Genomic DNA, 16,319 nt, shown 5'->3' with positions numbered 1-16,319 from the left:
AAATTCTTTTATTGGTCAATAAATATAAATAATAAACATATCTATAATATATATGGTATAGCTTATGATATTAAATAAATTCAATAATATGTCAAATGCGAGCTTAGTTGATTTAACGGCATATGAAATCGACAGAGAAATCAATCGGTTATCATCGATTGCCAGTCATTATTCCGGTTGAATCGGAATGTAGATATATATACGTCGATTATCCGAGATATGCTGTTATTATTGATGGTTAATCGAATAATTATGCAATTTTACCAGATCTATTAAAAAATAATGCGTGAAGTTGGAATCAGACTACATCGTAAAAATTAGATTGATCTTCATAAACTTTCTAATTTTAGCAAAGCGTAATTTGGATTTTTTTTAACATATATGCTATTCAAAGGTACTTCAAATATATATATATATTATTCATACAACATTTTTGCAAAAACAGTGAAGCACTATAATAATAATTCGTACAAATAAAAACCGATTATGGTTTTTTCTTCATAACTTAATCAAAGCATGTTTTTTTATATTTATTTGGCTTTAATTCTCTTCAGCTCGTATTAGTAATTCAGCTTTTCAAAGCACATACACAAAAAGTAATCATAAATATTTAATTAGATAAATAATGTGTGGTACATGAGCCAAAAAGTCATCTTCAATGTCTTAACTGAAAATCTGACGCAAAGCCATAACCTTTATACTGTATTGTTTATATCTCGCTTGCCCTTTTTTCCCATCGTCCAAACAGCCAATTATGAAAATATTATGTGCATTACATTATATTCCTTTTGAAAGTCGGTATAGACTACAACGAACTGGATCTTAGAATCGAGGAATTTTGTCACTGCCTTCGAAAGGCACAAGAGGTTAGTGATCGTGGAATGATGCGGACGAAACCCGTGTTTATGGTCTAGTAGCGCTTACAGATAGTGAATGTGAAAATGTAAATTAATCAAATTAGCAGATAGCAAAAGAGCGGTGACAATTGCGATAACGTCGCTTGAAAAGCTTTTTGGGTATACCGGTCTTTTTACTGGTGAAACATTTGTCGAACACATCGTAAATTTCGTCATATAAAGCGGTAAGGGTTGCGTCCAGTTTGTCGCACTCATAGACAAAATTAACATTTTCGAATATCCATCCGCGCATATTTGAATTTAACGCTTCGTAAAATTGATGGAATACAATTATCGTTTAATGGCAATTTAACTATATATGATATATAAATAATAAAAAAATATAAACAAAAAATCTGCGATATTATTTAATAAGTAAGTACACAAAACAGAATATCATTCATGTACATTTAATTAAAATACCACAAATGCATTTTATATATAATATAAAATTAAATGACACACAATCTTAATATTGTCGCGTCTTTATTTAATACAAGCAATATTAATCTATCAATATATCTTGATTGAATCCAAAAAATTGTCAGTGCTATTTAATTTCTTAGAAAAATTACCTTTGTGTCTTTATAAAATTAGATGGCAAACCAATTTCTTTCGAAAAACAACCTGAAGATATTTAATTTATACTTACTATAAGTTATACGTAGGTAATCTTCATTTTTGCTTTATTAATTAATTAGATAACGTCCAAAGCTTCCGACACAACAGACGGAATTAATTGGATAACGAAGTTCTATTATAATATTTTTTATGTCCTCTCAGATCAATAAACTTTTATATAAAATATTAGATTAATTGGTAACTAATCCAAATAAGATTTTCTGTTTCTCGGTAAAAAAAAATTGAATCACTCTTCTACTCTTATTTCAAGTTATATTTTAAAATTCAACTTTAGATCGCTTTACGATCAATTGCTCTATTATTCCATAAGTCAATTTCTCTCTTCAGCTGGAAAAGTTTCAGTCACGTCTGAAACATTCGAACGAACGCCTTTTGCGACTTTGCCCTCGTTTTGAAGTTTCAATTTGATTCCGGCAAATTTTATACAATTACCACTTTGAATTTTGTCTTTGATGTTACGATTGAATTTTCGGACGTCGCTAGATTTTTATTCGATAAACGTGATTTTATATGATTAAAAATAATAATACAATAGTTCAATATCCTTTTAAATTTGCTTTTATAATAATTGAGTAAATGTTTTACCCGCACTTCACTCTCCGAAAGTTGTCCTAGTGGAAGTTCGACCGAAGTCGGTCAAGGTCGCAGTTTTTCGAAGAGCGTTCGCACAGCCGGGAATTTCATACGCGTGCACGCTTCTCAACCTCGCGTATTATAACTACGTGCGTGTTTTAAACACAAAAAAAATTAAAGCCAAATGGAGAAAAAGGAGATGGTGGATGATTGCAATGCACCGGAATAGATCAATGTTAGTAAATAAGACATTTTATGTTGAATCGAGGCTTCACTGTCACTAATAAATAATAAACAGGAAACGTTCAAGTGTGCAACTAATGAATAATTTCTATTATTTTTTAAGGAAAAGTATGGAAAGTCAATTTGCTGAATTGAGATTTTATATACAATATATAGCTTAGGTCTTTCTCTTTATGATACATGCAAAATTGACTGCGGATTTTTGCGGTTTTTAACACATTGCATACCTTAAAAATGTATTATTCTTAAAAATGGGACGGGGCTTAGTCGCGAAAGTTACGACCTAAAAATTTGTTCAGAATCACCAAATATACACATATTTAAAAAAAAAACGATACCGGGTATGATAAAATGCTAGTCAAATACTTTTTCTTAATATAAAACAGCAAATTTGTGACATATACAATTTTTTTTTTTTACGCTACGCGGCTAAATTTTTTTATTACGCTACGCACGGCCGTTAAACACGGAATTCCTCTTCCTCGGGCCTACAATTAAAGAAATGTTAACGTCAAATTTAAAATACAGTTTTGTAATGATTGTAATTTTTTAATAATATGGTTACCGTGGTAAAATCAGTAAACGTCAAATTGTGGATCGCGTACTAATGAAATAAAATAAAAATTTGTTTGGAATGACTAAATATATACATATTTAAAAAAACGATACCGAGTATGATAAAATGCTAGTCAAATACTTTTTCTTAATAAAAAACAGCAAATTTGTGACATATACAATTTTTTTTTTTACGCTACGCGGCGAAATTCGCACGACCGTTCAACACGGAATTCCTATTCCTCGGGCCTACAATTAAAGAAATACTTTAAATAATTGTATTTTTTAGCACTTATAATATTATATATTTGACTAAGAGCACTTATGGAATCAACTAAAGTGGAGAAATAATTTTGGCCGTCCAGATCGGGCAAAAATACCAAACAGTGGCGCGATCGTGAAGACGCCTATATTAAAATTGAATCGTTCTATCTCAGTTTGCGATAAACCATCTCTATCTCTCTCTCTCGTCACGCGAGAGAGCGAAAGGGAAAGTATCTCGCCGCTCGCGCTCGAAGCGTTTTCGGGTATGACTTTCGGAAAGCGAGGGAATTTTCGGAGGCGACGAAGTCGGCCGCCTCGACCCAAATTACCCCCATTTTACCTCCCGTTCGCGGTGACCTCGGAGAACTTGCGAGAGATTTTAGCGCGGGGACAACCGAGCTCGACCGAAGTAAGCCCGAATTTTCACATTATATTTCCCGTCCTTGGCCAACTGTCGCCTACTTTCGGAGAGTGAAGTGGAAGCTTTATACATTACATCATCATATATTACAAAGGATCGTACCCTAAAATATCGTTCAATGTTTAATATTTACAACACATTATCCCTTCGCCTTATTTGCTTGTCCTGAAATAGATTATTCATTTTATAAATAAATAATATAAATAGAATTGTTTATATTAAATATATATATATATATATATATATATATATATATATATATATATATATATATATATATATATATATATATATATATATATATGAAAAGAGAATATTCAGTTCGTAATTATTCTATAAATAAATAAAATCTTATTGTTGGGTTTGTTTGATAAGATTTTTTTTATTGTTGGCTTGCTGCGATATATGCTACCACATTTTGTTTAATATTATATTTGACTTTTCCTTTTCAGAAAAGCCACCCGCCAAGTAGTCGACGCCTGGCTGGTGTCCCACGCCACCCCACCCTGCGGCGACGGACCTCAGCACCCTTCGCCCTCCCGAGGCAGCTCAGGAGCCACGACCCCCGTAAGGTCAGACCCTAATTCCAACTCTTCTCTTTCAATGCCTTGACTACCACCGATTCCCACGCATTGCTCCTAATTCGACACCCGACGAAATATGACAGATCAGCGATCGCTAACCGTTGATCAATCTCTTCTTTTAGAAAAATTTCCGCCCACGAGTTCGAACGGGGGGGACTCTTGAAGCCCATAGTCAACACAATAGACGGCACCCCCACGTTCTTGTCGGTTGGCGGTGGAACTGGAAATGCAGGGAGCCCCACGGCTGGAGCCTGCGCCCCTGCGACGCGCCCCCATCGGAGATCGCGACACGAACTCCGACACCTAGACGAAAAAGAGCTTATATTCGAATTGGTAACTATTGTTTTATATTTTAATAAATCGTACTGAGACTCTTTGTGATCGATATTTTACAGAAAAAACCTTTCAAACCCTTTATGCCCTTGCAATGCGTTTAAAATGTTGCTACTTTAAAGATTGATCATTAAACATTTTATTTTTTAAATCAATACTTGTAGACATTATTGAATTGATACCATTTAAAGTATACCCATATACTTGTATGTTTGCATAATTTTCTCACCACATTTCCAGCTGATAGCTTCAGGGCGTTATTGGTTTTAATTAGTGCCTATTTTTTTATGTTTATGTCATTTATTGTCCGACAGTGAAATGCATTCCCTTCCCCTCGCTCGCGTATTAAGTGACGAGAGTAAGTGAAATGAAGTGGGCGTGCGGAACGCATTTAACGCACACCCTTATCTCTCACTCACTCTCATCACTTAACACGCGAATGAGCGAAAGGGAACGTATCTCACCGTACGCGCCTGGTCCACATTCTCTCTAGAAATTCCAGAAATGCTGTCACATTTTTACATAAAATAATAAAAAATATTAAATTAAAAAACGAATATGCGAATACAAAAATTTTGGCAATGTATTTTTATTTACATAAATTTATTTGTTTTTGTTTAATATATTTTTTTAAGTAAAAAATATTTAGTGTTTTTTATGGTACTTGTTTAGAATGTCGGCGTCACGAAAACAATAGCTATGAACTCTCCGCTGGCTTGGCCAAAACGGCTACAAAAGCGGCCAAATGTTCTGCTACATAAAACACGTTTTAAAATTTAAACTGCTTATGTGTGAGCGAGCGTTAGTCAAAATATTACGTAAAGTAAATCTTGTTGCTTTTTTAGGTTAATTCATTACAGAGAGTTATTCATGAGGTACTCACTGTTCTGTCCAACGTTTGTACATAACCTGTTTAAATTTTAAACGTATTTAGACGTTATTGCTAAGTCAGCAATGTGACGCAACATAAAATTCATTACCACAACAATTACATTTTTATTTATAATACAAATGTCTAAAATTCCTTGAATTCTACTAATTTTTAATCCTGACTCCACCACCACCCACTATTCACGACATAAACCGACATGGTAATATGCTTTCCATCACAAGTACGAACTAGTTCTAATATTCCATTATATTCCTTAAAAAAAATTAAAACATTGACATACACTTAAACTTGACGAGCTTTTTTTTTTCTTGGCGCATTTTGGAACAATTTATGCTTAAAAAGCTACTCAAAAGTGCTCTGTTTTTACTCTGTTTTCAACGAATAATTTAATTCGCAAATTCTTTGTTTTGTCATTTTTAAAATAATCTCACCATAGTCCATAAAACATAATTTCAGAGGTTCCAAAATAAAATTTTATGAGTGATATTGGATGTATTTATGTCCCAAACTTTATTATTTATAAAGACTTGTAAATTAAAATTATCAAGGAATAAAATGCAAGATTAAAATATAAGGAAAGACTGGAGAAACATCCCAAGAAATTGGCCAATACATTGATTACGAAGTGATTGACTGAAAGATTTAATAGAAATAATATAATATATATATATATAAAGATATATTTTTGCTGAATGTCAGGATGGAAAAATATATTGTAAAGCAAAAATTGTATCCAAATCAATCAAAATTTAATAATATATATTTTTTATACGTCCTTCACAGCAAAAAAATATTGATTCGCTATTTTTACCTCAAAGTATCCTACGCATATAATATATAAAGCATAAAACGACTCGCGGTTATGAATTATTCACGTTGCCGACGAGGATTAACGTTACGGATAATTCCGTTATTTCGCTAACGAGGTGTGATCGTTGCGGAACTTTCGTCGGATTTGTGACGAACAACATTATCGGTCGAGGGGTGAGCTTTCCGAAGCTCGTTTTAGAACAAACACAATTATCCTCTATGCGAAAATTGAGTTTTCTACCCACCCACATACGTATAAAATAATACAATATACGCAGGGCCGGCCCTAAGTTATTTGGCGCCCCAGGCAAAATTAATATTAATACTTGATGAGCGCAAAAATATAATTCAAATTAAAGTAATAATATATTATTTTTAACACCATGCTCTTTATGCGATTGTGGGTATTTAAGAATTTATAATTTATTTTTTGTTGTGATTTTTTACGTGTGAAATAATTTAAAGAGTACACAATAGTGTATAAAAAACTAATATCAGATTATATTCTTTAACAATATTGTTTGATAATTTTAAGTGAATATTGCGCCTTTATTTGGTATCACGGCGCCCCACAATATCTAGCGCCCCAGGCGATCGCCTGTACTGCCTGCCCCTCGGGCCGGCCCTGAATATACGCGAAAGCTTTCGCGCATAATACTAGATTACCATATTTTCATTGGTTCATAGTTATGCGTGAAAGCTCGCCGAGCTTGCGCTCTCCATTTGTACTATTATTGCGAACAAGTATAATTAAATAATTGAATCTGTGCATATTACACAACACAATATTGTCTATTGAATACTTATGTACATAAATGAATCACTCAAATAAGTGAAAACCCTCGAAGCAACAGTTAGTAAAGTTATTGCTGTTTTGCACGACATTTTAACTATATTATGAAAACTATTGCTATATTTACAAAAATATATTAATTACATAAATTAAAAAAATCACATCATTAATCAGTAATAACGAGCGCATTAATCAGTGCTAATAATACTAGTTATGTTAACATAATATTATTTAAATTAAAAACACGTTGATCTGGCAAAATCCTAATGCTAATATTATGTTAATGATATCATAAGAATTTATATTATGAACTGAGTTAGGATTTATATTACATTTTTACACGCAATCCTCTGACCTTTTACAACAACATCACAAAATAAAATCCTATTTTCCTCAGAAACTTCATCACGTCTCCGGGTAATTCTTCCGACTTCACGTCTCACCTTTACACGACCCACTTGTTGAATTACAAAAGTAGTCCGTGTTTACAAAAGGCGCTGTTTTTACACAGAAATACTATTTCCAACTTATATCTTACTTTGCGGTAGCTTAAAATGAATATTTATATGCAATCATAAATTACTCGGGTACCTAAAAGGTTCCGTCTTATTTGCTGTTCAATTCGAGCCGCTGGGAAATTTTCGCTACATTAAACATGTTACGTTTTTCAAACTTTCCCTCTAGTTTGACGACCCTTTTGATTAGTCGATGTACGGAACAGTGACGCGGCTAAATAATGGCCATGCAAATTTATTTTAAGCCCAAGCCATCTGCCAGTATGTTCTGTCTATTTTTGTGTAATATGTGATTTTTTTAAATTTAGCTCATACTATTTATATATGTGCTAAAATGAAAATTATCAAGAAATACAATAAGACCACAATTGCTTATCAAGATTGAATATAAAATCCCAAAAAAGATTTATGAAATAAAAATACAACCTCTCGGTTACATAAGCTGAGAAAACTCATTCACGCAAGAAAAGTCCTTGAGAGCTTCATTGTTGTTTATGTTCACAGGTAAAAGACATCTGCAACGAGCTGGATATACGGTCGTTGTGTCACAAAATCCTGCAGAACGTATCAATTCTACTGAACGCAGACAGAGGTTCCTTGTTCCTAGTCCAAGGCGAAAAAGGGGGTGGATGCATCCCCCAACACACGCCCAGATCGAGGTGAGTCTAAATACTTCACATTCCTTGGTTGAAACGCAATAACGCTATACAATACACTTTAAGCTCGTTGGAATGCACATGAAGAATTCAACGAGACACTGAAGCATATTCTAAGAGTTTCTTTTGATATGTGTTCTTATGATCTTTAAAATATATGTATATACAAAATCTTTTGATATTGAAAAATTCGTTCATACGTTTATTATTTCATTTAGCTTAGATCTCTAAAATAATTTGGATTTACGAATATTATTTTAAAATATTTAAACTGATTTTATATTATTGTTACTGCAATAACATTAATTTAAAACTAGTACGTATTAGAAACGACAACAGAAAAAAAAATACAGTGAAAGATTGTATCTAAGATCAGTCAACTAATTTAATTTTTGCATTTCTGACTAACTGTTGATATGATTCAAAATTTGCTATGATATGAAGTTTCGCTATAAAAACCTTTAGTTAAAGCATAGATTTGTGGGGACCAACGGTTAAAATTCATTGTTTTTAAATATCATAATATAATACACTTGAAACATTCTCTCGTGTGTGACAAAAATAGTTTCGAAGAAACAGTGCAAATAAAAAGTAATGTCTTTCTGAGTTTAATAATACATAAAAAAAATCTGAACCGTATATCTATTCAGATTTTTTTTATGTTATTATGAATTATTTTTTTTTATCGCATAAACCATTGGCGTTCCATGCTAATATTTTTAGTCGATAATCGTCTTATAAAGCATATCGTACTGACTGATGGGATGTTTTGAATTGTACTATATACATTAATATTATTTTCTTTTTTTATGTTATTTTTTAATATTAAAATATTGTATATATACATATTTAACGTTAAATTTTAAAAATAGCAAGAATATATAGCAATAAATTTTTAATTTCAATGACTTTATTAAACTATTATTCATTAAGTTTTAAATACAACTGCAAAACATAATCGACCTAAGAATATTATAACAATACACCCCCAAAAGATTCCTGGAAAGGAACCAGAAACGGCGTCCTTGTCAACGACGAACCAAACGATAAATATGTATTACTCCCGATAAACGTCGCACATGTCAATCTCTCCGATTAATCTTGCAGCCTAGACAGTTTAAATAGAAATCTGGTCGAAGGACGCTATCCATAAATATATAATCCTACAATAATTTCACTCTCAGACGCTCCGAAAATAAACGACGTCGGTCGTTTGGTTTGAATTAATTCTACGGTCTGCGTATTATTTTATTTTCGATATTATCGTTTGCCCTTTTAACTTTGAAAAGTCCTTCAAAGTATCGCAGGAAAAGTGCGAAGAACCTTCGATCACCTCCAGATGGGACCCTTAACCGATATTCGATTAATAAAAAGGACACTCGAGTCTCTCTGCTTAAATATGAAAACACGATCTCTTTTATGCCTGCAGCTTATTTTTTATATGTTAGATAAACTTTTTACAACATTTATTCACACATACAAAAATTCCAATTTTCAACATATTCTTGTTACTTTTTGCGCAGTATAGTTTAGTCTACTGTATCCAATCTTGTAAAAATATATATTTATAATAATAACTAGTTTATATGTTATGTTTTTTTTATTTTAACATACACTTTTAAACTCTGCTTCAAGTTACATCGTACCATACACGTAGATCATTTTTTGATCTGTTGGACCATTTAGCTCATTGCGAGGAAATTAATCGCAAGGACTTGCTAAACGCATATCAAAGTAATTGTTTTAAAAATTAACATATTTTCTATGTTGGTGGCAGGCGCGTACGGCGAAAAACATTCCCTTTCGCTCGCTCGCGTATTAAGTCACGAGAGTGAGTGAGAGGTAAGGGCGCACGTTACATGCGTCGCACGCCCACTTCTTCTCACTCACTCTCGTCACTTAACACGCGAGCGAGCGAAAGGGAATGTATCTCACTGTACGCGCTTGGTTGACAGAAATCATCTTATGTTTGAATTAAAATTATACAAAGACAATAAGTAATATTCGGTTATTAAAAGTAGAAAGAGTAAAGAACCTTTCTCACTTTGAGAGAGTATATAAGCATGATCAATTACATCAAGAATTGACACAGCGAAGCTTTTTCTCTGAAATATTTGGAATGGTATCAATGAACAGTTTTACATAAAACCTTGGGCTAGGGTCGCTGCCTAAATATCTCTACCCAGCAAGTACACTAAAAGGTCAGTGCCAAATGCGAATGAATTCAGTGCAAATAAATATTGAAACATGGGTTATGCATTTCGTAAAATGACGACTGTTATACTATGTATTAACTATGTTTTAATGACTATGCTCTAATGCTCTCCAGTCGATTGGAGCAGTTGTTCTACGTTCTATCTAATAATACTTATCTTATTTAACATATTTTATATTTGAAGCTTTTAGTGCTGTTATATCTCAGCCAACTGGCAACACCCACGCTCCCAAAATCGGACCCATCACGTTGTGCCATTTTGCATTAACTGAATTAAATTAATCACCAACTGATCCGCCCCTTTGTCCGATGTTAATTGAATCACCCCCGTGGGTGGAATGGTTTCAAGCTACGAGGAAAATTGTTTGACAGCAACTATTTGTTGACAGGTGCCTGGTGTCGAAACTCTTCGACGTCTGCCCAAGATCTACCCTGAGCGAAATAGAGAGGAAGGAAGAGATAAAGGTGCCGTGGGGCACCGGCATCGTTGGCTACGTAGCAGAAAGCGGCGAGCCTGTCAACATACCAGATGCCTACAAGGTATGTAATTACAATAATGTATATCTATAGTATAACGAACAATCTGATGTTGTAAAATACAACAATATTATCAAGCAGCTCATATAGAATTTTTTAAGAAATTATGTATTATAAAAAATAATACATAAAAAAAAACTTCAGTCAATCTTTGCTATATTAATGTATTCTCCTTATAATATTTAACATATATGATATTATTATTTCACACAACAGTTTTCCCAAAAACTTTTTTTACCTAAAACTAATAAGCGTTTGGTCTTTAAATCAGATGTATCAAAACATTGACTTTAAAAAATCATAAAAAATAAAATAATATTTTAAGTCAATGTTAAATTTATAGACGTTAATAAACGTGAAGAAACGCATATATTCTGAAAATTTTATTAAAATCTAATTAGTGAATCTCTAATTTTTTTATATGCATATAAATTCGTATGCAAATCATATACTATATATTAAAAATCTCCAATGCTGCATATTTATTTATTTATATATTATATTTTGTGTGTGTTGCAATGAAATAATTAATTGGCTGATTTTTTATCATTAAAAAAATATTTGAAGCTTGAATAACCTGTGGCAATAAAGAGCTAGGTTTATCTTATTAAAGCTGGAAGTAACAAAATTTATCTTAAATGACTAACTACCTTAAAAAAGAATAATAATATGAAAGCATATATAATTTAAAAATTAGTTTATTGTGACTTTTTCAAAGCTCAATAAAATCACCTGTTTTACAAAACACAGATGCAAGTTCACGAAGAGCTTCGTCAGTAAAATATACTAATACATATATGTTTATGCAAATACTTTGTAACCCAAAAAATCAATCTTTCTGTGGTCATAAAAATACATACAATGTGTGTTGCCTAAGATCGTAAAAAATGTCGCAGAGTATAGCTTTCAAAAATTTTTTTTTAATGATTAACAGTAAACATTCTATTGAAACCCATCACAACAAACCTGAATCATATTGTAAAAATTAATATCAATAATTGTTTTATTGAATTTAATAAAAAATATATATATAGTTTAAAAAAGTCGTGAACATCTACTGCGTTTGTCATTTATCAAAAGTAGAAATAGCAATGAGCCAAGAACTGATCCTTGCAGTACTCTGACACATATAAAATTCTCTTTTTAGCCATAAATAATTAAGAAGTAATTCGAACATCTGATTAATTTAAAATAAATGAAGCTTTCTCAAAATCTACAATAATTAATATTTATCAATTTATATGTGTATACTATATACTAAATAATAATATAAAATAGGGCAAAAATAACAGATACAATGCACTGTATTTGAGACATTTATTTGTAATTAAGTTAATGCACGTTATTATTATTTTGATTTACAATTAGATTGACAAATATGCTCAATATGAATTTAATTGTTAATATTTAACACTAATATCCTTTTTTACTTAATATTTATTGCTCTCTAAATTAATTATAATAATGTTTTTTTAACATCACTAACACTGTTACATTCACGTTTTGCACCATTAAATGGCTTTTTATTACTTGTTAGTATCCAGCAAGCCCATGCGCGACAAGTGCAGGCGTAACATTTAAAATTTGTTCCTAGATTAAATCAACAGTTTTTTATCTAATTTTCTGGAGCACGTTTACTAATCCCGTCATTCATAATTATCGATATCGGCATTATATTTCGTAGTATATTTACTTAACAACAAAATTAATACAATTATTAAAAATAAATGTTTCGGATTTTGATGCTCAATGGATGTGCGACTTTGCAGCTAAAATATACGCCTAAAAATCTGGAAACAGTTTATTTTTATTATGTAAAAATGACCACAGCTGGTTTGTCGTCGCGATGTTTTTTGAACGATCCATTGGTGTCTTTCGTGTGGATGCGGGTCTCTCGGCTTGCCTCGAATGTCATCTACTATCTGAGCTCATCTCTGACGCTCTGCTGTCGCAAATCTTCTTTGATCCTCCCGTTAATCATCTTCCGATGCGATTCGAGACAGCTCTGTCGGATTACAGATGCGGATGTTGATGGGCCAATTGCATCAGATGTTGCTAGGCTAATTGCAAAATTTTTGAGTGAGTTTTGATAACTTACAATCTATTAATATTTTGTAGATTAAAAGAAGCGCTGAAACGACTTTAGGCTGCAGGCTTTAAAGTGGCCTAAAGTCGCGATTGCGTCCCTTATTCCTGGAAGTCGCGGCCTTGTGACCTCAAAGTTTAAGAACGCGCCTTTTTCACAAGCTATACAGCTTTTCTGCATTTGTTGCACTGTATTAAAAAAATGTAATTATTTGTAATCACCTTTTTTTTTATTAATCTGACTATTAAAAGCACGAAGCGTATAAATCTAAACTATGCACAAAAAAAACTAAATCAGCAATAATATCCACTCATAAGCACCAGAAAAACTACTCTTTTGTGCGCAACGGATGCGCGATAGACAATGCGTCTAACTTGCATAAAAACCATATTTGTCATTTACTTCTTGCAATATTCAAAAGTTTCACTTCAAGGCGTGAACATGTTTCGTGGGTTGAATAATCAAATATTATAATGATGGATTTTAAATTCTCAAAACTCACTGAACAATTTTGCATTTATATATTCTATGGTCGCAAAACTTTGTTATTTTAATGTGTTTTATACCTGTAAAATCGTAGCTGTGGCATAATAACAATATTTTTTTGGCCAATGTGTTACAGTAATGAATAATACAAAAGTCCTATATTAATAAATTGTAATGAAATTCATCGTTATAATCAAGAAAAACAGTAGAAAGAACCTCGACATTCCATTGAACTCGACGTACTTTTTTGGTAAGACTTTTTCGTTGCGTTTATTTCGATTGTATAATCATACACATATGATTCGTTACCTTTTTGATGCTTTGAATACATGTAATAACAACAAAGTATATTGTTATTTTTTTACGAAATATTTATTATTTAGTTTTAATAAATATTTAAAATATAATATTTACTTTATAACAGCGAAAATTTAACTATATTATAATATAATGAATAAAAATCTTGTGAATTCGTTAAAATATCTCGACTCAGTGATTGTATTGTAATTTGACTCAATTACAGTATTGAATGCAAACAATTATAATTGCGATGAAAAATATTATATTTTATGATATTATATAATGAAAATATGTTTTAGATTCACAAATGTGACATATAACAAGATACGATTATTCTTTAGGATAATAAAGCTCAACCATAACGAGCTATCAGCGTTAGAATAATAATTTATGACGTCCCTTCGTCTGGATAAAATTTTGCAGTATCATTTCACAGTTTCCATATTTTTGCCACTGTGGCAAGAGCACTGTAAGGACTGTAAGACAAATCGTCTGTCCGTACGCTGAATCTCTTCCATTAAATTATGTTTGTATAGAGTAGACCAAAATATAGTATTTCAAAATACATTTTTTATGTGTAATATAATAGACCTTACTTAAATATTAAAAAAGGACCTAACCCTCTCTATACTTAATATTTTATTTATATTTTTTTTCTATATCAATTTGATAATGTATTGATATCCAATTAAACTAAGTATTTTAATATATATATACACATATATCTTTGTTATTTTTGGTGTGCCTCTCTATACATTATATTATATTTATACAGTATAATATGGATTTTTCACATTATATTTGGATCAGGTATTCGCGAGTCTTTCATCGCCAGTTTCCAAGGCGCTCTCGTTTCGAACGCGCATTCTAAAAATACATACTTTTTTTAGAACATTATTTCTTCAGTCATGAATTGAAAACAAATATAAAACGTTTTTAATAATTAGATTCTTCCCTTTGTTGACAATCGTTCCATTATTGTCTGTATAATTTTAGATACGCCAGAAATAAAAATATAAATCTAAAAATATATATAAATTGTTACATTTTGATACGACAATAAATTATTATAACTGCGTATTTAAATGTTGCCCCTTTTGATAAATAATCATTGTTGTGTTAAAAATTCATATAAAAATTAATTCTATCGAATTAAAGTCAAGAATATAATAATAATATTTTAATCCAGTACGAAACAATGACAGACATTGATTATTATCTGGATCTTATTTGATAAATATATCTGATGTTTTAAAGTTCTTAAAATATGTTATTAAAATTATTTTAATTAAAAAAATAGTTGTAAATTGCACCAACATGAAAACAAGATTTCGAGCGCAAAGCGCGATATCACAAACGCGAAACGCTATAATAATATATACTAAATAATATTATAAAATATTTCAAAAATATATTTGATATTAATATTGTATGTATGTGAGATATTTATTTTTAATTAAGCTATTGTACATAAATATACAATTTAGTACATAATGCTCAATTGTTACTAATTAATTAATTTCAATAATATATTTTTAATCTCTAACGCTATTACATATATATTTATTACCTGTTAGGATTCGGCAATCCCGTATGCGACAAGTTCAGGCGTAACATTTAAAAAATCTTTCAATTTTTCTAGATTACGTTTATTCCGTCATTCATAGGTATCGAGATTCCGGGATTATATTTTATAGTCTATAACAGAAACGCTTCAAGGTGTAGATTTTAAACATCTACTATCAAGAATTAATTTTCTTAATACTCCATATAAGGCGTTGAGAATATTAAAGGCAAACTCAACAATAGGTCACATTTTTTATTTCAAATTATTTTTTAAACCTGATGTAAAAAGTTGAATTTGTAATTTATCTCTAAATGCTAATTTAATAATAAAAAATATATAATCTTTCATTGCAGTTTCACTATTCTAGAATAGTAAAATAAATTCGCGTGCCGCCAGTTGGACAGCGCTGAATTTGTTTTGTTACAAATTACATAGCGATAGTCCGTAAGATCTAGACTTGTAACCTAGATGTCGCGGGCTCGAGCCACGTCAGCAGACTCAAATTTTTTTTATAAATTAATATTATTGAAAACCATCCCTACAAAACTACATAATAATTTTAATCATTATATATATATATATATATATATATATATATATATATATATATATATATATATATATATATATATATATATATATATATATAATATATATATATATATATATCGCTGTATTCATTATATTTTGATACAGATTTTCCCCGTTGTAACGCATTAGGCTTACGCCTGTAAGGTTGCAACGGTAGATTAAAAAATAAATATTATCAATAAAGACACCATTAGAATTATTCCTACCTTAAAATAAATTTATCTCACATTAAGAGACTAATATTTTTTTTATGAAAAACGATTTCCTCAATAAAATGTCAATTTCACAATATTTATTAAAAAATTTCGCGCTACGCGGTTAAATATATTTTTGTTTTGTAATAAAATTATATTTTTTTTT

At 30.9% G+C, this 16,319-nt stretch overlaps 1 protein-coding gene across 6 annotated transcripts in view; it reads left to right on the top strand.

The window, feature by feature from the left end:
* The window catches only part of Pde11 (Phosphodiesterase 11), a 232,432-nt gene that overhangs the window by 198,970 nt on the left and 17,143 nt on the right, over positions 1-16,319 (top strand). For all 6 annotated transcript variants that reach the window (XM_088197803.1, XM_088197798.1, XM_088197804.1 and 3 more), the window contains 4 exons: positions 4,047-4,166; positions 4,301-4,511; positions 8,026-8,180; positions 10,782-10,932. In XM_088197803.1, coding sequence (XP_088053929.1) covers positions 4,047-4,166; positions 4,301-4,511; positions 8,026-8,180; positions 10,782-10,932 — 637 coding nt within the window. The remainder of the gene's footprint in view (positions 1-4,046; positions 4,167-4,300; positions 4,512-8,025; positions 8,181-10,781; positions 10,933-16,319) is intronic.

This window comes from Plectrocnemia conspersa, unplaced genomic scaffold (genome assembly GCF_051122295.1).
Source record: "Plectrocnemia conspersa isolate PC_06_02 unplaced genomic scaffold, ASM5112229v1 ptg000011l, whole genome shotgun sequence".
NCBI classification, from domain to species: Eukaryota; Metazoa; Arthropoda; class Insecta; order Trichoptera; family Polycentropodidae; genus Plectrocnemia; species Plectrocnemia conspersa.
Note: the sequence above shows the minus strand (reverse complement) of the source record. Positions and strands in the feature narration are given on the sequence as shown.